The 21,391-nt window shown below is 40.6% G+C and overlaps 1 protein-coding gene across 1 annotated transcript in view; it reads right to left on the reverse strand.

Annotated features, from left to right (window-relative positions):
- IFT80 (intraflagellar transport 80) overlaps positions 1–20,266 on the reverse strand; it is a 101,354-nt gene extending 81,088 nt beyond the window's left edge. Inside the window, exons 1-7 of the mRNA XM_018553965.1 lie at positions 20,180–20,266; positions 15,135–15,356; positions 11,932–12,042; positions 5,410–5,478; positions 4,167–4,276; positions 2,614–2,703; positions 196–333 (exon numbers count right to left, since the gene is read on the reverse strand). Coding sequence (XP_018409467.1) covers positions 196–333; positions 2,614–2,703; positions 4,167–4,276; positions 5,410–5,478; positions 11,932–12,042; positions 15,135–15,356; positions 20,180–20,216 — 777 coding nt within the window. The 5' untranslated portion in view covers positions 20,217–20,266. The remainder of the gene's footprint in view (positions 1–195; positions 334–2,613; positions 2,704–4,166; positions 4,277–5,409; positions 5,479–11,931; positions 12,043–15,134; positions 15,357–20,179) is intronic.
- Positions 20,267–21,391: the final 1,125 nt, after the last annotated feature.

Here is a 21,391-nt window from a genome sequence, read left to right on the forward strand (position 1 = left end):
CATTACTCTTTAAAAAAAAACACATTAGATTTTAGCCGACTAAATCTACTGGAAATTTAGTCGGCTAAAACTAGTCAGATGACTACAAATAAAATGGCATTACAGTTGAATTCAAAAACTAAGACTAAAAGGACATTTTCTGCCAAAATTAACACTGGTGTGAGTGGCCAGCATATTATTAGAAGGCTTACTTACCCCAGTTTTGTCACAGAGTCGGAGCGTATGAAAGGAGCCCACAGCAAACAGATCTCCATCAGGAGCCCAGGAAACGGATGTAATTGGGTACTCATGGGATGGCGAGCTGTAGAAGAGGCGTCCATAACTATCCCAAACCTGAAAAACATGATATAAGACAAATGTGTAATGGGATTACAGGAAACGGGTAGAAATTGTCATTTGTAATAATCCGATTCTCCTCTAAACTAGTCTTACATCTCATGAATAGCTGTGTATACTGTTATTCACATATACTCTGTCCCTCTCCGAGCAGACATGTAGGATCAATATGGGGTTGGAAGTATCACTGCTTTATCACCTCCTCAGCCTAGTGATGAAAACAAAAACAAACCCTCCAAGCTGCTGAAGGAGGGAAAAACTCAACTAACAAAGCCTTTCATCTTCTATTATATAACCCTGACAGCCCTTTTGTTATGTGACAGTTTTAGGGACTGTCTGTTATCCCCACTGAGCTGAAGCAGGTGATAAGCAGCCCCTGTGGCATGGATGATTCTTACCTTCGAGGACGGTAAAGTTCAACAAAAGTTGATTTTAAAATCAACTGAGTTGGGTAGCAAATTATCACCAGAAGAGTGACTGTGTCCAGTCAGATGTTTAGGTATTCAGGCAGCCGTGGGTGTCACGGCTGATAAACACAATAGCCAGCAGTGGAGATTCCTCCATCCACACGGTTAAACATGGATAGGAGAGCCTATTGATTTTTTCTTATTAAGCCCACAGCATAACTAAATTCAATATTTAAAAATGCTTCTTCCAGTTTAAATTGCCTTTGCTTGGGTTAGGGTTTCTTTGCTCAAGGGTTAACATTTTTAATGTTAGGAGGGTCAGGAGTAAATAATGCAGTGTACAGAGGTCAGGAGTAAATAAGGCAGAGTACAGAGGTCAGGAGTAAATAAGGCAGAGTACAGAGGTCAGGAGTAAATAAGGCAGAGTACAGAAGTCGGGAGCAAATAATGCAGAGTACAGGGTCAGAAGTAAATAATACAGAGTTCAGGAGTAAATAAGGCAGAGTACAGAGGTTAGGAGCAATAATTGCAGATTATACACACACATCTGCACTGCAGGCATCAGAAATCTGCCAGCTAGCACCCTTACACAGCTGGCTGTCCCCCTGATACCGTTCCCCGCTTCTCCACTGCTCTCCCAGGCCCACAATACCCGTCAACCGGGCTCACCAGATCCTCCGATTCCCATTTCAATAGGTGCTGGCAGGCAGAGTACGACAGACATGTGCCCGGCTGATGTATTGCTAAAGGGGAAGGCAGCAGCAGGTGCGGGCTCACGGCTCTGGCTCTGTTTTCCGGAACTGCTGTTAAGCTTCCCTTAGCTTCCTTCCTTCTCATGGCCCTGATGTTATGCCACTAGTGCAGGGTCCTACGAGGGCTGTGTGGGGTCCTCAGAGGGTGGGCTCCCATATTGCCAGTCCAAACATCAGCTTGTTAAAAAAAATAATCACCCTGCTTGCAGACAGGCCACAAAAATCCTCCCACAGGCCGTTTTTGGCCCGTGGGCCTTGTAATTGACATATGAAGGTTAAAGTATTATAGCCCTGGCTTCTGCATTCAAATGTAAATGAAGTTAAGAGAAAAACAATCATCAAATTTCAGTACTAAGTCTTTCTATAAGGACAGGTCACAGTGAAGGTGCTGAGAAAAAAAAACCTAGACTCGACTATTTTGCCTGCCGCAAAGAAACATCAAAAAAGGTAAGAAATATTTCAAAAATATAAATATTTTTCATTATGCTGTGTGAATGGAAACAGAACAAACATACAGTGGGGTTTTCTCAAATTTGACTGCAAACGTGGAAATACACTTTAACATTACATAAAGGGGGAAAGCTAACTAAGATGTTTCACCAAGTAAAAAGATAAGAAGTAATTTCAATATTTTTAATTAATTTTAATTAAGTGTCAATTCTTTATAGCGTGCCTTTCAAGTTCAAACCTGTGCACCTTGGTGCACAAGATATGCTAATCATTGTTCATTCAAAAATAATTTTGACCCATGCTCATTATTCTGCCATAACAACACATTGAAGGGACAGCCAGAAAATTACTCACTCATCCAGTGGTGATACCCTAATGCACACATTACTCAACTGCTCCAAGCAAATTATACAAACAGAATAAGGCACACATCTCCGTCATGAGGTCCCCCCAATACAGCAGCCTGGCACTTAGATCTGTACCTATTATCCATTTGTCAACCAATTGCTTAATATTGCCTAATATCTTGTGCTTAGTGGTCAGTAGCTCTAGATCTAAATAAGGCGGACTTGCTTTGACTGGAGCTAGTTAGCCCTAATTTAGCTTTCAGTTATGCTGAGGAAAGCCAAAACGATCTTGGCAACTGGATATTTGACATTGTGCATTACCTTATATTTACAATCTTCCCCAGCTGATAAAATGAGATCATTGATAGGATTCCAGTCAACCTTTAAAATTACACCATCGTGGGCTTTCCACTGCAACACAGAAAAGAATAGTTAACAGGAAAACTGCAGGAAAAATGGGAAATCGGGTCAAGATTCACGGAAGTTCATAGTCCATTTAAAGTGGACCTTGCAGTAAAATGCAAGGTCCGCTCAAATTGCCCAGCCCCTCCCCCTTTTAAAATCACTTAGTAGTTGTAAAAAAAAAATTTGATTTATACAACTGTTTTTTGCTTCAATGGGCGTTATGTCCTGAGGAATGAAGAGCAGTCCATTTTGAACACTCTGTATTCCACTGGATCTAGCTGGAAGAAGTGTGACACCATGTTTGCCCCGGAGTAAAGTATGGCTGCTGCCGGAGTAAAGTAAATATCTTATAATACCTGATGAAGGAAACCTGCGCGACCCTGAAACATTGCTATTTACTTGGCAAAATGGTTAAATGTCAATAAACGCATTTTGGACACAGATCTTTGCTGTGTTGGTGACATACTTTACTTCTTGGATTCAAGCGGCGCCATCCGCAGCCACTTCAGCACTTATTCTATAAGGGGTATACCAGTCAGGAATGCGGTGGGATATCTACAAGACCATGTTTGCCCAGGTATATGGGTAGAAGATGAGGGAGAAGGAAGGATAATCGCTAACATATTTCTTTACAGATAATATTAGTAGGTGATTTGTGAAGGAGTACCTGGCCATAAATGTGTAAGGCCTCATTCACACTGGCATGGACAAATATGCGTCTATAGGACATTTCAAAATGCATATAATGATTTTTTTGGTATCATTCAATCTGTGTGTTTAGGTGCGTTTTTTTTAGCTATGTTTAGAGAAAATGGAATTGTGTGTCTCCAGGGTCCAATGAGAAACTCTAAAAAGGTAGCTAAATTAATTTAAATGGACTTAAAGCGGGTACATCCAAATGCAGGAGAACTTGATCTGGGCAGCATACATTTTGTTTATAGTTCCCAAAAAATGTTTCCTGCATTTAAATAACCTAAACACACAGGTGGTCTTTTACTTACCTAAGCCCAGGAAAAGCCTCTTCTACCCTATGCTCTGGCAGTTTGAGGCCTACTGACATCATCAGCTACAATGCTAGGCCCATAATCAAGCATTATACGTGAGGACACAGAGGGACAGGCAGTCAAATCTGGGTACTTACACTAGATGCATTAAAAAAAAAAAAAAAAAAACATTTAATGATGAATGAAGATAAGGCTTCTTTTGTTTATGGCATAACAGAGTCCAGTTCTCTGTGTTCTGCTGGTGAGCTTAAAAGAGGGCTGGAAACAGAAACACAAGTTAAAGATATGACCATCTTTCAGTGTATGGAACCAGTGGCTACTGGTGACCACCATGGTGGGCAAGACTAGTGCGTGATTTTTCAGACAAACAACTCGTGATGTATATATATTTCCTGAATAGATAAATATGGTTACATTTCCCATATTCTAGGCTCTATTATTTAGGAAAGGGACGTTGTCTGGTACCTGTAAAACCTTGGAACTTGGCTGCAGTGGCTTTATGATGAGCTGTTTTCCCATAGGGTAAAGAACTTTCTCCGAATCAGGGCCCCAGGCAACAGAATATATTGGCAAACCTACAAAAGTGTGATACAATACAGGAGGAGTTTATCAGAAACCGTTTTCTTGTATATAATTATTCTACAATCTAATCTAAGTTCCTAAATAATGACCATCATTGCAAATTGTAAGAAACTACATTGGTAAATAGAAAAATAAAAATAAAAATGGCTGCAGGTACAAAAATGCTAGCATCCATACTGTGCTTCTATGGCAAAATCCGAGCTGTTCTGACAGGCAAAGCTCTGACAGTTCTTCCCGCTTTGAAAGGGCAAATTACTTCAGTTTGCCAAAGCAATGCACACTGGGAAGGTTACATCAGCAGAGCATTGCTGAGAAATCTCATGTCAGTGAAAGGCATTTTCCTCCCCTAAGATAATCTGCATGGTCACATGTCTAGTCACATGTGCCAATTTTCAGGAAGTAAAAGGAGATCTAGTAATCTGCCCTTAGTAAACATGGCCACAGAAGAGTGGGGGGGAAAAAAGAGAAATAAGGTATGCAAAGAATACAAAGCTGGCAATTATCTAGAGCTACAGTATGTGTTTGAAAATTGTCATTACTTAACATTTCAAAAGCTGTGTTTTTGTTATTTTAGAGATGTGGGAAAAGGTACGCTTTAACATGAGCTCCAAACACATCTGAACTAATTTTTTCATTGCTGTATGCATGAGGCCTTGGTCATTTTTAAACAGCATGTTGCATTTGTCAGGTGGTGTTGCTTGCCAAATGGGACCATTGCAATTAATAGAACTGCGTGGGTATGCCATTGTGACGTGGTATTGCACGTAGAAACCCCCATTGTGATAAAAAAAAAAAAATTTAAATCATGAGAAAGCAATATAGCTTTTTGAGTTTCAAAAGGATGGTGGAGACTGCTGTTCCTCTGAGCAAGGCATAAAAGCAGAGTATTAAGAGGCTGCTGCAGGTATCTGCTGGCACCTTTATACTGCTCTAGCCACATAGCAATAAGTGTGGTTTCTAATGGAAATACCTTTTCATGCAATAAAACAGACATTTGGAAAACGTTCGACATTGGAAAAAAAAAACGTTTTACATCCTAGGAAAATAAAAAAATCATTTTCATGCCCATTTAAGGCTTACAAGTATGCAAAACTATGTATATGAAATGTAAAAATAGAACACTTACCATTCTGCGCCAATGTGGATCTCAGCATTCCACTTCGTGACCAAATCTTCACATGTCCATCTTCACCACCTGCAGAAATGGATACAATTTTGGTTACTAACATTCATGCATCTGGTCACTCAGCATGTACAGGACCAAGTCGCATCTAAGCAAAACCAAAACAGATTTCCTTACACTAAAAAATTACCTTTGTTTTTTTATTTTTTTTAGCTCTACAAAAGATGTTATAACTGTAAAAGCGAGTTTGGTTTGGTCCACTATACTGTAGTCGGTAAAGTGCATCCAAAGCAAACCTTTTTTTTCTTTCTAAATGCAGTCTGTGCCCCCGTTGGGAAGATGAACTCTTTCTGTCGGTCTTAGTCACCGTTCAAATTGAGCGGATTACCGCTTGAAAAGCGCACATATTGCCGCGCGATATTGCAAGATCTCGCTCGCCCAATGATTTTCAATGGAGCTGTTCAATTCTACTGCAATTCTAGTGCAATCGTCGCGTGTTAAGTCGCACTATATCGCGCTACTACGATCACGGAAGAAATCCGCACGAGTTGCATGTCGCTCAGTGTGAATGGGGTGATAGTGCTAGTGTCGCAGTGGCTAAATTAGAAGGGAAAAAAACCCACATTCATAATTTTTCCCAGAACAAGAAGATGGACAGGGTTGCAGTGACACAGATCAAAGAGCAGATTTCCCTTATGATGGGAAGAATTTCTCTCACTTCCTGCTGTGTTGATGGAACAGGAAGTGAAGAGAAATCTCTATAAAAAAAATTCTGAGAGGACTTTTAACCCTTCCTCAGTCTTTTATACAACAGAAAAATGTTGGCTTTAGTTATACGTTAAATACAAACTCTAGGCAAATTGCTAAATTAAACACATAAGGAAATACAAAAAGGAGCTGTTTTGCCTTTCCAAATACTTTGTATTTCTGTCCTTTCAGTTCCGAGATCTAAACAGTTCTGTCGCTCAATGTAGACCTGATTTTTCTGTGCACTTGCAGATCTTCTGCCCACCCCGGAGAGTGAAAGTAGAAGCATCAGACCAATGACCCCATACCTCTCTCTTCTCTTAACAGCATGCTCCTTGCTCTGCAGAAAAACCGATTGGCACCTTGTGCGGATTCTCCCTCCTCTACTCTTCGTTCTACTGTACTATAAAGCTGATTGGCAAAGTGTGGAGATCAATCAAAAATCTTTTGGGTATTTCTAAGGTTACAATATATACCCCATTATGGGAAAATGGAGAGCTGCATGAGGTTTGTAAATTCCAGGGCTTTGCGCTGTGGCAACGAGCTGGAATTTTGACATTAGCGCAAATATATGATCAAGGCATAATGCAGACACTTCAGCATTTACAAAGGACATATCCAATACCCAATTCCATAAATATTTACAACGGAGACATGCCCTTATGCTACATCCAGGGATACGTCATGTATCAGCTTGAGTGAGGTTATAGATAAGATTCTTCAAGCAACGATGACTAAGGGGGTGATCTCAAGAACCGATTCAAATTTATTGCCAGTGGTTCTGTGTAAATCGCCCTTGAAATGTGGGAATTGGATGTGGGGCACTGGACGATATCGTTTGGAAGGAGCCACTGCAGTCAATCCAATTTGTTTTGCCATCTGCTACACATAGGCTAACGCAACTTTATATTGTAAATAGAACATATCGAGCCCCAGAGTTTGTGTATAAAACAGGACTTAGGCAAAATTCCAAATGTGCAAAGTGTGGTTGTGAACCTGGGTCACTGATGCATTTATTGTGGCGTTGTCCGAAGCTGAAGCGATATTGCCAAGAAATAGTAAAGGAAATTAACATAGCGTATGGGATTCAGATTCTTAATAGTCCCGCGGTCTGTATTCTGGGTGTACTTGAGTCCCTAAAAATAGAATATTATGTAAAAGTAGCTGTAACTAGAGCACTATTTACTGCTCATCGAATTATAGCCTCTCAGTGGATGTCAGCAGTGTCACCTTCTAAAGGGGAGTGGAAGAAACAATTAGAGTGGTTGCATTTGAAAAAATAATGTCTAAAACATCGTGGCATCTTAGATAAATATGGTAAAATGTGGGATAAATGGACTGTATATAGGACAGCTATATCTCGCTAATGTGCAAGATCTTTTACAAAAGGAGCTCTGTAATGGTCTAAAATGTACCTTTACGGTTGTTTCCAACTGATATTCTGAAAATGATACCTGTGCTGCTTTAAATAGTCTTTTTTGTTGTTGTTGTTGTTGTTGTATTTGTGTATTTGTAATTGTATTGTTTTTTAATGTATATTTATGTTTGAAAAATTTGTATAATAAAAAGTATTGGAAATTAAAAAGATGATTTAGCTCCCGAGTTTAGAGTCTCTTTAACCTCAGGAAACTGCTTGTGCTAGGACTATGCAAAGGAGCAGAGGACTGCACTTTGGTCTTTGGGTTTTTCTCAAACAGCATACCTAAAAGGAATTTTAATAAAATATTCCCTACCTTTTATAGGTCACTATTTAGCAGCCCTTTGCAAGCTTGTCTTTCATTTTCAGTAACAAGAAACTCTGTCCGTCCTAATACAGTTATAGCTATGTGAGGTGTAGCCCTATTTTAACAGTTGACCTTCAAAATTTCTACTTTGGCTGGGCAAAACAGAATTGCAGAGATCAGCAAATTTTACAGAAAGAGAACTCATTCTCAGTGGTTTTATAGAAAAATCTGTTCTGTGATGGAAGGTTTAAAGGTCTGGTAAGATGGTCTGGTCAGATGTTTACTTATGCAGATCATGCTGCAAGAGCTCGCTGAAGACTTTCTCCAGTTGTATAAATATGGTCTAGGTTTTCGATAAGTCAGTGCAAAAAGGACTTTTATACTGCTTTCCAGTAGCTAAATAACGACTAAACATTTTTAAAATTGATTTTTATATATCTGTTCGTGTGAGAAGTTACAAATAGCTAAAGCCATTCAGGTTTTGATTAATTAGATTTCGTTCCTGTATGTGAAGGTACAGCCATAAAACCACAAACCTCAAAGGTCTGCTATAAGACTATTCGAATCAGAGCTAATTGGTTGTTATATCATTAAGAGGAGGTCGTAGCGGCTGCAGTGGTCCGGCTGAGAATTATAAAGAAAAGAAATGCTGTCATAGAGGGAAAAGAGAGGTTAAGAAAGATGTGAAACTGTGTGTGGGCAAAGAGAGATGAAATATTTCCGATGTGTCCCCTACCGGCTAGAGTAAGATAATGTAATCATCTGAATTGATTCATTTACATCCCAGACAGCCCTCCCTGTTTGAATGTGATCAAAGTTCCTGCTTTGATCACATCACTCTTTACAATTTCATAGACAATTCACGCACATCTCAGCAGTGTTCTCCAGCTACATCAAATTTAATACAAACTTTATATTCTATGGGATACTACCGAAAAGGCACGCCATTGTGCTACTAATTAGTGTAAATGAAAAGCTGAAAAGAAGGTTTCCAAAACATTGTAGATACAGATAGCAGACGTGCCGCAAACTTCATATTTAGTCTGTGTTTTGTTTCTATAAGGATATGAGTCATGGGCTTCATACAGCCTGAGAAAAGCCGTGGGTGGCGAAAAAGTCTAAGCCTCGTTTACTAAAGTATTAACTGCTATCACCTCTTAGTAAAAGCATGTTAATTTATGTATTGTATGTATAGGCTTCAAAACGGGACTCCAAATATATAGAATGAATTTCTCCTTAAATATCCTTCTGCAAAATCCTGAATACCATCTACAGTACTTGCAGATTTCCAATAACATAGGATCGTATCTAGTCCCATCAATAAGTTATACTACAAAAGCGGAGGGATGGAGAGGTAAGGGTTACGCCTATAGCAATTAGTGTGATTTTTCCTGAACCTGCACTTTGCCTATGCAGGGCAAAGCAACAGTTTCAGTTTAGAAACAGCACCACAGAAGAAAAAACCTCATCTTTTCTCTGTCGCTTCACTGATCCATTTGGCTGCCAGGAGAGCAGAAAAAGACCTACTATATCTGAGCATATGACTCCCTCCCCTGCTTCCCACAAAACGGTGCTGGCATTCAGCAATGGCCACTCGGGCCCAATTGTGTTGCACAGGTGTGAGAGTCCTCAGCCCTGGGTAAACCCCAAGTCGTCACTTGAGGCTTACAAAATTATCTCTCTCTACTTCTGATAAGCAAAGAAGAAAATGAGGCCCCATGGAAGGTACGTATATGCAGCTAGTGGGGCCCCCCTAAAGTGAAGCTGTTGGCTTGCCTGTGGAAAGCACAGGTTTATCTTAAAGAAGGATTCCAGGCAGAAATAATCTTAAGCCCTGCAGTGGGGCTACTCCCACACTACAAGGGTTAAGTGCTCATTTTCATCTAGGCAGGAAAATAATAAAGATATACTCACCTCAACCTTTAAACCAGTCCCTGCAGCCATGCTCCCCCTCCACTCTGGCAGTCTAAGATCCTGTGAGTCATCACATCCAATACAGTGTGTTGGACTTCAGGACGCTAAGGGACAGTCTATCGCTGGAGCAGAGAGGTACAGGTATGTATATCTTTGATATTTTTACCCCTAGATGAAAACGAGCACTTAACCCTTGCAGTGTGCGGGTAGCCCCACTGTAGGGGGTTAAGATTATTTATATAAGGATTTCCTTAAGTTTTCAAAATCACTCCAGAACAATGAATCTGGCCAAACTGAATTCCTCTTTCCAGTTTCCCCTTTTATAAAAACCATGTTCTGAAATGTCTTTGGTAAAAAAACACTTTAACAACAGCTGGGTTTTACGAGGGTATGAAACCATAAAATTCACACGTACATAACTGTGTATCAACAATATGAACAAGAATTTGTTGGATTGCTTGATTTTAACACAGAAGTTTCAGTAAGGGTTTTTTTTGGTAATGGTGATTGGCACATTGCAAATAGGTGCAAAATATCATCAAAATATATTTTTAGCATGGCAGTGCTAATGCTGCTGTTACTGTTCAAGTTTAGAGTTAGCTTCAGAGGTTAGACCCAGTTATGGGATAAATTGGAGTTAAGAGATAGGTGCAGGGATTATGTTTAGTTAGGAAATGCCAAACCAATTTCCTAAAGATCTGTAATGGAAATGGTTAGTGGACTGTTATTACTACCTTATGTGTAAAAACTGTACTCTGTTTATGATAGCATAAAGATGAATTCCAGGTGTGTGTATATATATATATATATATATATATACTGTATATTACACACACACACAATGAATGCATTTGTGTATTTCTTTAAAAGTTATTAGATATATTTACGTGCAATTAGTAGAAGTAATTAAATCTCTCTTAAAATAAGCTACCAAACTAGGGCTGCAACCAACTAATCGATAATTCAATAATAATCGATGAGAATGCTTGTCAACTATTCTCATTATCGATTAGTTGGTTGGATCTCCTAGCTCTCTTCTCCATGCTGGGAGAAGGGCACAGCAAGAAATGGGCGGGTGCAATAACCGGCCTGCTATTGGCTATTGCAATTTGAAATGGCCAATGGCAGGCTGGCTTTTGAACCAGCCCACTACCTGATGTAGTTACATTCAGCTGACATCTGTGGAATCTTGCCACTGACAGCTGTCATTCCCTGGCTGAAGCAATTCAAGCGCCATGTGCTTACAGTACAATTATTTTTTAAAAATTATAAGAAGGTGGGAAAAAGTCATTTCTAGTTGCGGCCTGATACATTCTACTGCAGGAGGTGCGTTGCAGTGCCATTCATTTCAATAGTACCCCAAAAGTGCCTCCCGCACACAGTGTGATCGCCCACGCTGGAATGCACAGCACCGCAATGCTGTGCGTTCCAGTGCGAATGCAAATAATTGTGCATGCAGTTTTATTCTGAAGTAAACTTTGTAACACTGCATTTGTGTATTTTATTTTAAATATTAAAATTAGGGATGGTATTTTTTGTTTGTTATCCAATTAATCTAAATAAATAAATCAGCCAACTAAACGATTATGAAAATAATCATTATTTGCAGCCCTATTGCAAACACGGCCTGCACAGCCGCAGGGAGAGGAAGCGGCAGGACTAGCAGCCAATCAGGATCTACAACACACACACCTTCCTGCCACCAGTCTTTAGTTAGAGATATGCTCTAAGGGCTTGTTCACACCAAATGCAGACCAGATCTGCATGAATTTCTGCACACGCAGTGCAGTGGTTTGTATCACGTTTTTAATGCGTTTCCGGCCGTTTTTGGTTTTAAATGGGCTTTCAGTGCGTTCCAGGGTGTTTGCATGCGTTCCAGAGCATTCCAGAGCAGGTAAAATAGGGCTTGCTGCAGTTTTTTTTCATGTTCTGGAACTGCACGCTGTGGTGTGAACTAGAGCTCAAAATACCATTGGACTACATTGGACGCAGTTTTGATTCGGTCTGTAACAGATCTGCTCTGCTCCTGGAACGCGCTTGTTGTGAACAAGGCCTAAGAGTTCATTCTAAAACATAATACAAAAAAAAAGCTACAACAAGATCAATGGTTAATTAGAATCACAAAGCAACTTTATTTTACCTGTAACAAGTGCTGTCCCATCATAATTCCAGCGGGCAGCAAGTACTGCTCCAGAATGAGCCTCCACACTTTTCTCTACTCTGCCGACCTTAGTAATTAGATGGAATTTTCCTAGAAAAAAAAAAAGTCATGACAGGAAAGAATAATGCACAACTTCTGCAAAGAATATTTGAAAATAGTTTTACTGCAATTACAACACCATTGCAAGTAATAGTACCGAATAGTAATAAAAATGAACCTAATGAAAGTTCTGTTAGTTCTGAATAATAGACCCATACCTATTTGTAACACACTTGTACTTATTTAATGATTTTTCAGCTAGCACATTCAATTAACACTATAATATGGCATTATTTCACGAATCATAAAAAGAACAATGACGCCATGCAAACTGAAATTACCTAGACAGATTTCTCTTTTCTTGAACCAGTGAAAGATATTTGAGATAGGAGGACTGGATGGAAATGTGGGTTAGTTACAATGGGTTACTGCCATTTGCACAGCTCTTTGATTTACTAAATAGACCCACTGACCACAATTTTTAAAGGTCTTGCTATTTTTGTGTGATTACAAACATCTCTAATACACATGCAGGGGCCTAGTTTTAAATATATCTATTGTAGCAGGTGGTCAGGCAGAGAGGCAGTAGAAGCCCTGTCCGAGGGAATATGCATCACCCAGATTCTGGTCTTATGCCTTTCAGTACCTTTAGTCAGCCCCAGATTTTACACCTTGCCCTCATTGGTAATTTAGTGCAGGTAAGGCAAACAGACACTGCTCTGGAATCTGGGCAGCAGAGAGTCTAAAGCTGGCCATACACTTTACAACCATCGCAAGACTTTTGTATTGCGATGGTTGTAAGCTAATTAAATGCTTGTACAATCTGCCCATCTTGGACAGGCAGATCGTACTTGCAATCATCGCAAGCCCGCCCCGCTGAGCAGGCAGCTCGTCTTGGGCAGCTCGTCTTGGACAGGCAGATCGTACTTGCAATCATCGCAAGCCCGCCCCGCTGAGCAGGCAGTGTGCGCTTGCGCACACCGGCCCGTGCGGCATTTGTCTTACGAGCACGCCACAAACCCGACGAAAATCTTACGATTTTCAGCTGTTTTTCCAATATGCTCGTAAGACAAAAGACGTGCGACCGTACAGTAGAAACGTAGTATGTAGTTAGTGTCAGGTTTATGTTTTGGATTTCATTGTGTGTCACTGGACTGGTCTCTAAGTACTATCCTTGTCGCACTCATTACCGATATGTCCCTTGTAGTGGGGTGTGCTCGCAGTGACTGCGGATAGCACAGCGAATGTGAGCAAAATTGTAGAAAAATTTCACCAGCACACCAGTCCTTTTAGGATAGCAAAAGCTTAAAGTGACATTAAAGGATACATTTTTTCCCCTCCCCCAATGTTAATGCTAGCACTTACCTTAAATGATGTCTCTTTGGGACCACACAGGGTCTCTTCATCGTCAATGCTAAAGCCTGATGAAAAGACCCTGTGTGGTCCCGAAAAGCGCTTGTTGGTCATATGACAAAAAACTTCAATTAAATAAGCATCAGATCACTATCTGCAAGAAGTTTGCATGTTCTCCCTGTGTTTGGGTTTCCTCCCACATGCCGGAAAGTTAATTAGCTCCTGGCTAAATTGGCACTGTATGTATGCATGTGAGATAGGGACCTTCGAATGTAAGCTCCTTGAGGGCGTGGACTGATGTCAAACAATTAGATAACTTTTTTTCCTTTCCTACTTACAAAAGAAACACGAAGGCAATGACCTGATTGTTTGCCATTGTAAAAGACAATTCTTCCTTCAAATAAATTGTTTAGATCATTTTGTTTTATCAAGCCTTAACAGCGGTTTACTAAGGCTGATGTCATGTGGGTGACTCTGCTGCTAGCAACACAACCCCAGTGACAGAGTCACGCATGTCAGCCTATTACCTTACCCCAAAGAATCACCCCCTCACTGGCCCTTAATGCTGCTGAATCTCGCCCACTGGGGCAGTGAGGGAGCAATTCCATAGAGACTGGCAGGCATTCTATTAGTGATTTGTCATTCTCATGATGTATCCAATATCATATGTTTAGGATATTTGCTAGTTTGCATTAGTAATAGAATTTTTTTTTTAAAGTGTAGATTGGTTAGAAGCAGATGAAATATGTGTAATACCAAAGATATAAAACCATTAAACACTCATGTACTGCTGAGTAATACTAAAGATATAGAACCCTTACACACTCAGCTATTGCTGAGTAATACTATAGATATAAAACCCTTAAACACTCATGTACTGCTGAGTAATACTAAAGATATAGAACCCTTAAAAGGAGAACTATGGGGTTAAGGCTTTTCCCCCATAGTTCTCCTTAGGGAACGTAAACACGAGTCGGGTGCGTCTACGTATGAAAACGACGAACGCGCCACACATGTTATAATATTGCGCAACATAAAAATTTGCAACTACCACCATTTTATTCTATAGGGTCTTGGCATTCAGAAAATATATAATGTTGGGGGGTTTTAAGTAATTTTCAGGCCTAAAATGTAGAATATAACATGGGTACAAACAATGAAAAAAAGGCCTCAGTCATGAAGGGGTTAAACACTCATGTACTGCTGAGTAATACTATAGATATAAAACCCTTAAACACTCATGTACTGCTGAGTAATATTATAGATATAAAACCCTTAAACACTCATGTACTGCTGAGTACTGAAGTATAAAGCATCAAACTTTTATTATGCCAACAAATGTGGGCGATCTATACATGTAAAAAGCAATGTAACACTTGGGTAACCATTTATATGTGTTTCAAGCACAAATATGGTCATATCTGATGGAGAGGACTGGCACCTACTCTGGAATCCAAGATAGTGCTGCCGCCAACAGTCAGATGAGGTTGTCAAGTGACTGGACCCATTCAATAAATAATAATGTATTCTTGCTGAATCGTTGGGACTATTGAAAAATGCTTAATCTGCCCAATAATCACCCCTTGTATGAAGAGCAAGTAGTAAAATAGATCACCAGAATATATTTTACTACTTGGATTTGAAGTGGCGCCATCCACTATTACTGCAGCACCCACCTTACAAGGGACATACCAGTAAGGATTGCGGTGGGGACTTCTTTGAACTTGTAGGAAGAGCAAACACACCTATTTAACTGAGCAATATGTTAAGTACAGAGTAAACATACTCACCATCAGAACTTGTAAGCACAAACATATCGGATTGCCCTTGTTTCTTGTTAGCAACATTCTTGGGAAACCAGTGCAAGTCAATAGGATATGTATCATCTGGGAGTTTCACTACCAGCATTGTCTCACCATTCAACAAATTCCATTTCATAATTTGATGGTCATCACTGAAGGAATACAGTTCATCAGCGGAGGTCCAGCCCACGCAGCTAACCAGTTCCTTATGTTCAGTGGAATTAAGGAGATCAACATAGGTTTCCAGAGGGAAAAATATATACATATATACACACAAATGCTGTGTAAAATCTACATGGAAACAGAATGCAAGGATTTCTCAAAATCCCATATTTTATTCACAATAGAAAACATATCAAATGTTTAAACGGAGAGAATTTACCATTTTAACTGGTTCCCGTACAGCAGCCGTACTTAAAACGGCTGGACAGGAGCCTTCTGGATGCAGGTGGGCATTTTAAAACGTCCTTCCCCGCCCCAACTGGACGACGTACATGAGTGAGAAAACTGCTCAAATTTAAAACAGTCAGAGATAGCTGTTTAAATACAAGCGTTCCGCCGGAAGTAGAGAAGCATGATCGCTTGTATTTTGCATGTGTGTGTATATCACTTCGGCATTCAGCTGTAATTCCCGGCTACAGAAGCTGGAAAGAAGCTGGTGAAGCAGATCTCTGCTTCATCAGCTTCTTTGGGGGTCCCTAGGTGACATTAGGGGTCTGAAAGAGCCCTGATGTCTCCAAAAAGAGGACCTGTCATTGTAAATTGGCTATCACATAGGGGGCAAAAAAGTAAGAGCAAAAAAGTTAAAAGTGTAAAAAAAAGTAAAGTAGCATAAAAAAATATTCTAAAGTACCCCGCCCCCACATACACATGCAAACATGCATCGGGGGCACCTACGTGCGAAAATTACAATTGCTCCTATTGCGCTACATATCGCTGTGAACGTTGGAGTAAGAGCAATAATTTTGGAGCCATCAATCACTGTCAACACTAAACTGATGATCGGTAAAGCTTTTAAAGCGTCCCCTATAACCAATTGTGGGTATGGTAGTTTTTTGCAATTTAGCGGGCGCGCACAATTTTAACCCCTTCATGACTGAGGCCCTTTTTTCCATTTTTGCACCCATGTTATATTCATGAGCAATAAGAAATGTTTCATAATATAATGTAGGGAAAACTATTATTTTTTACATTTTTGGTACTTACGTTACGTATTACGTACAGCGTTGCATGACTGAATAAATGTCAGTCAAAGTACCGCAGCGCTGAAGACTGAAAAATGGCCTGGACAGGAAGGGGGTGTAAACACCCCGGTCAGCAAGTAGTTAAAGTGACATTAAACCCTCAGATTTTTTAACATAAAACAATACTGTAATGTGTGCCATACTGTAATCCATGGTTGTTTCACTTCTCTTTGCTGCTCATCCTTTTAAATCCGTATCTGTTCTCATGCTCTGCAGAACTTTTGTTTTGCAGCAGACTGCCTTGTCTCAGGAATGGATACACGGTGTCTGTGTAGAAGTTTCTATAGGCTTGTAACCTGAGCCAGCACTACAGGAAGAGGCCCTGAGCTGAAAAGGGAAGTTCTCCCAAGCATGAGAAGACACGAGGATTTAAAAGGAAGAGCAGCAAAGAGAAGGGAAACTACCATGGATTACAGTAAGGCACACATTACAGTATTGGTTTATGTTAAAAAATCTGAGGGTTTAATGTCACTTTAAGAAAAAAATAAGATAATTTTGCAATTGATGGCAGCAACATGTCTCAAAAAAGTTGGGACAGGGCCATGTTTACCACAATGTAGCATTCCCCTGCTCTTTTAACAACAATGTTTGGGAACTGAGACCAGTTGCTGGAGTTTTGAGATAGGAAGGTTGTCCCTTTTTTTCCCCCCTCTGAATATAATATGGGTTTATGAGATTTGCAAATGATTGCATTCTGTTTTTATGTAGATTTTACACAGCGTCCCAATATTTTTGGAATTGGGGTTAAATCATGCACCCTTCATTCATTTAAATATCGAACTGGTGGAATGCAGTATCTTCTTATACCATGCTCATATTTGCCTGTGTAAGCTGCAATTAAACAAGCAAATTTATTTTTCCTGTACATTTCAAAAGGTTGGCTAAGAAGCTAAATATTCCAGTTTATCAGATGTGGCCAAGCATTTAGAGAAATTCTTTAGTCATAACCCTAAAGTTTTACACTAGGTTGACAAGATGTGGGTGAGCATCCTACTGACGTCAATGGTATTTGGGATGCCGATGACGGGGAAGATTTGGAAGAGAGCCCAACACACACATGGACATGGAAAAACCATACAGGGAAGATCTCCCCAGAACAGCCAATTGGAAGAGTTATTACACATTTATTTGGAAGAAAAGGTGTACTTTTAGGTTCTCGGGCTGTAGTTTAAAAAGTAAGATATTATTACACACTTTTCTTTTGTTTGCCTCCCTTATTGAAACCACGGAACTCCTAGCTTAAAAAGAGAACTATGGGGTTAAGGCTTTTCCCCATAGTTCTCCTTAGGGTGACGGGAGGACACAAACTAGCGTCCTCCCGTCACCCTAGGCTCAGTATAAAGCCCCATGACACCTGTCATGGACAATCTGGCCTTCCCTACGGGCACTATGTCTGCTTCTTTTCCTCCGATGGAACAGATACAAACCCTCCTGAACAGTTACAGTTTTCAAAGCAGACACTCTCAAGCCCCTCTCAGACATAGACAAAGTGCTGTAACTAATGATTATTTTCATAATCGATTAGATGGTCGATTACTTTTTCGATTAAATCGATTAAAGAAAAAAAATTAAAATACTGTCTTTTATTTAAAATTAAATACACAAATGAAGTGTTATAAACAAAGTTTACTTCAGAATAAAATGGTATGCACATTCTTTTGTAATTGCACGGCACTGGAACGTACAGCATTGCAGTACAATGCATTCCAGTGCAATAGGCAGCCTCCTATTGGCTATTTTAAATTACAATAGCCAATAGCAGGCTGGCTATTGCACCCGACCACTGCCAATTAGCACAGGAGGGAACTGAAGGAGAAAGTTCTCCTTCATGTCCTTCTCTGCTGTTTGACAGCAGGCAGTGGACAGGTGCAATAGCTAGCCTGTTATTGGCTATTATAATTTAAAATATCCAATAGCAGACTGGCTATTGTTTCCATCCGCTGATGGGTGACTTGACGCCGGTGTCCTATCAATCCCTCGGACTGATAGAACACCGGCAGAAGAGAACTGGCACCAGAAGCTGGAACCGGCAGAAGAACGGGGGAGCTGAGAAGGAAAGCAGGGGAGCAGAGAAGGAAAGGGGGGGAGCAGAGAAGGAACAGTGCGTGCAGTGGAGGCACGGGAGGCAGAAAAGGAACAGCCGGCACCAGCGGGGAGAAGAACGGAGGAGTAGAGTGGCGGCAGGGATTCAACTAATCGATAATGAGAATTGTTGACAATGTTTCTTATTATCGATTATAATCTATTTGATGGAATTAGTTGTTTCAGCCCTACAAAGTACAATGTTTGAATCCTTCCGAACCCACGTTATCTCCATGTTTTACTGCATTCTTTTAACGACGCGGTCCTGCGCTTGCCCATACTACGCTGCAGAATGGAAAAGTGACCTTAACTAAACCCTAACGTTATGACGTTCAAATCTCTTATAGCCACCTACACAAAATATCTACAGCAAGCTCAGCACAGGAAAGAAGAATTAAAATACAGACCAGATGGTACAGGTTCCTTAAAGGAGAACTATGAGGTGAGCGATTTTCACTCATCCTCATAGTTCTAGCCGACCAGTGGCAATGAAACTGTCACAGGTCGGCTCAGTAGATCGGGAGGTGAGCGAACACATACAGGCGTTCGCTCACTTCTCGATCCTGTCACTGCAGAGAGCCGTGACAGGGGAGTGACTGAATTCCCCCCCTCCCCTGTCTGATCCTCCAGCGCTGACTGTCAGAACGGACAGTGGAAGGGGCGGGTACAGCTGGCTCTGCCTCTAGATAGGCAGGGCCAGCTGTTACCCACGCAGCTGGGTGGATCCAGACATAATTATCGGGATCCGTTTCAGCGGCAGCGTCTCAGCATACCGCGAGCTGCAGCTCGCGGAATACTGAGCTTTGGGTGACGGGAGGACGCTAGTCAGTGTCCTTCCGTTACCCTTAGGAGAACTGTGGGGAAAAGCACTAACACCATAGTTCTCCTTTAAGCTTGCTCCACGGGATATTTACAGACAAATCACCCTTGTGATGGTGTTGTACCGCAGACATAGAGAGCATGCATCACATATGGCGAAGCTGTGTTAGATACCAACCCTTTTGGAACCAGGTGTTTCAAACTTGACCCAGGTAACCCTTTTTACAATTATTCGTGGCCTGCTTTTTCACATCAAACAGAGCTCGATTCATACCACGCACCACCATTCCTAAGCAATGCATCCCAAATGAGATGAGGAATTCTGCACCATAATGTGCAAAGAAAAGACTGGCAGCCCATAGCCTCGACACTCACCTACACTTACATTACACTGTAACGTGGGCACCTTGGATTCTCTACATGGACTTCGAACGGAAATAAACAAATAGTAATATATATTTATTTTTCTATTATTATTTCTTCATTTTATGACAAACAAGGCTTTGTTTTGGCAATACTGTCTCTCAAAAAAAAGAAAAAAAAACACTTATTTTCTACTTTGACCAGTGTCAGTTTTATAGAAATTATGGTTACTGTAGATAAAAAAGAAAATATATAAATGTTATCCAATAAAAATGTTCCTTTTTAAAAGGACACCATAATTATGATTTTGGTACAAAGCATTGCAATGTTATTTACAAAAAATAGATGATTTTTTTTTTTTTGCGCCGCCTCTATTGGTATCTTTGAATACATCTTATCCGTAGGAATAAATGGGGTTGAGGCGAGCATGTGAAGTATAAAAAAAGAAAAATGGCCGAGTACATCTAAAAAAAAAAAAAAAAAAAAGGGATGGACTGCTTTGAAATTATTCAATGAAAAGGATATGTTTTGGTTCCTTTAACAAAGAAGTCTTGAGTCTCATTTTGCTGAAGTTCAACAAGGGATGAATTTTGGATTCTTCGAATGTGGAAGTGTTCTCTCACCTGCATTAGAAAAAAGAAGCAGAGTGGTGAAGTTTCTTTTTAACAATATGTTAATAGGTCTTCCAGCCATGCCATACATACATTTCCTAATACACCTTCTAATATACCTTATCAGACTTATCTGAAGTAAAGATCAATAAGAAAAGTTTAGTAGCGAAGAGCAAAGTAGTCCACAAATTATTGTTAATGGTCCAGCTATACTAGAGAGAGAAGAAGAAGTAAGACAACTGTTAGGTTTTACTGCCGTCGGTCCGAGCATCCTTCACTTTTTGAAGGTTGTCCACAAGACTTCCACTGCACTAGTTCTCATGCCAAGCAGTCATTCAAAATATGCTGTCCGACACAGAGTGTCAGCTTGAGGTGGGGTAGGCTGGGGGTATGGCACCTCAAACTCACCTCCCACTTGCAGTTCGATCCCCCTCATCAGAACGCAAGGTACCGCAATGCCGTGCATTCCAGTGCAGTGGTTAATGGTCGTGACTTAATGACGAAGGTCAAATGTGGGTCCTGAGATAACACAAGTTGAGAACCACTGCTTTATATCATATTTGGCTGTCCCTGGGCAGAATATCTCTCACGGATGGTCCTCTGTCCCTGGGCAGCATATCGCTCACTGATGGTCCTATGTCTGTGGGCAGCATATATCTCACCGATGGTCCTCTGTCTGTGGGCAGCATATCACACTGATGGTCCTTTGTCTGTGAGCAGCCTATATCACTGATGGTCCTCTGTGATCATATATGAATTCTCTCTGGAAGATCTGGGGTACAGAGCACTGTCCAGGTAGAGTACTAATCACTGACTGGTATGAAAGTCAATTAGATGAACAGAGTAAACAAGCCTATCTTTATATATACGTATAAACAACACATATATGACAGGTCCCTGTGTGCTGATCACCCTCCTCCCCGCTCCATTACCTGTACCTCGATGACAACCGCTCGGGCCTCCTTCCCTTCTGTCTCCATGCAGCCCACACCACTGTCAGCGCGTTCAGTCACTATGGTTACGTATCGCGAGATTTCGCAAAGCTCTTCAGTAGGTACCAACTTCAGGGGGAAAACCCCGTAAACGTTCCCCAGCCTAATAACAAAACGTCATCATCAAAGCAGAA

Source organism: Nanorana parkeri, unplaced genomic scaffold, assembly GCF_000935625.1.
Source record: "Nanorana parkeri isolate BGI_ZX_2015 unplaced genomic scaffold, ASM93562v1 scaffold136, whole genome shotgun sequence".
Lineage (NCBI taxonomy): Eukaryota > Metazoa > Chordata > Amphibia > Anura > Dicroglossidae > Nanorana > Nanorana parkeri.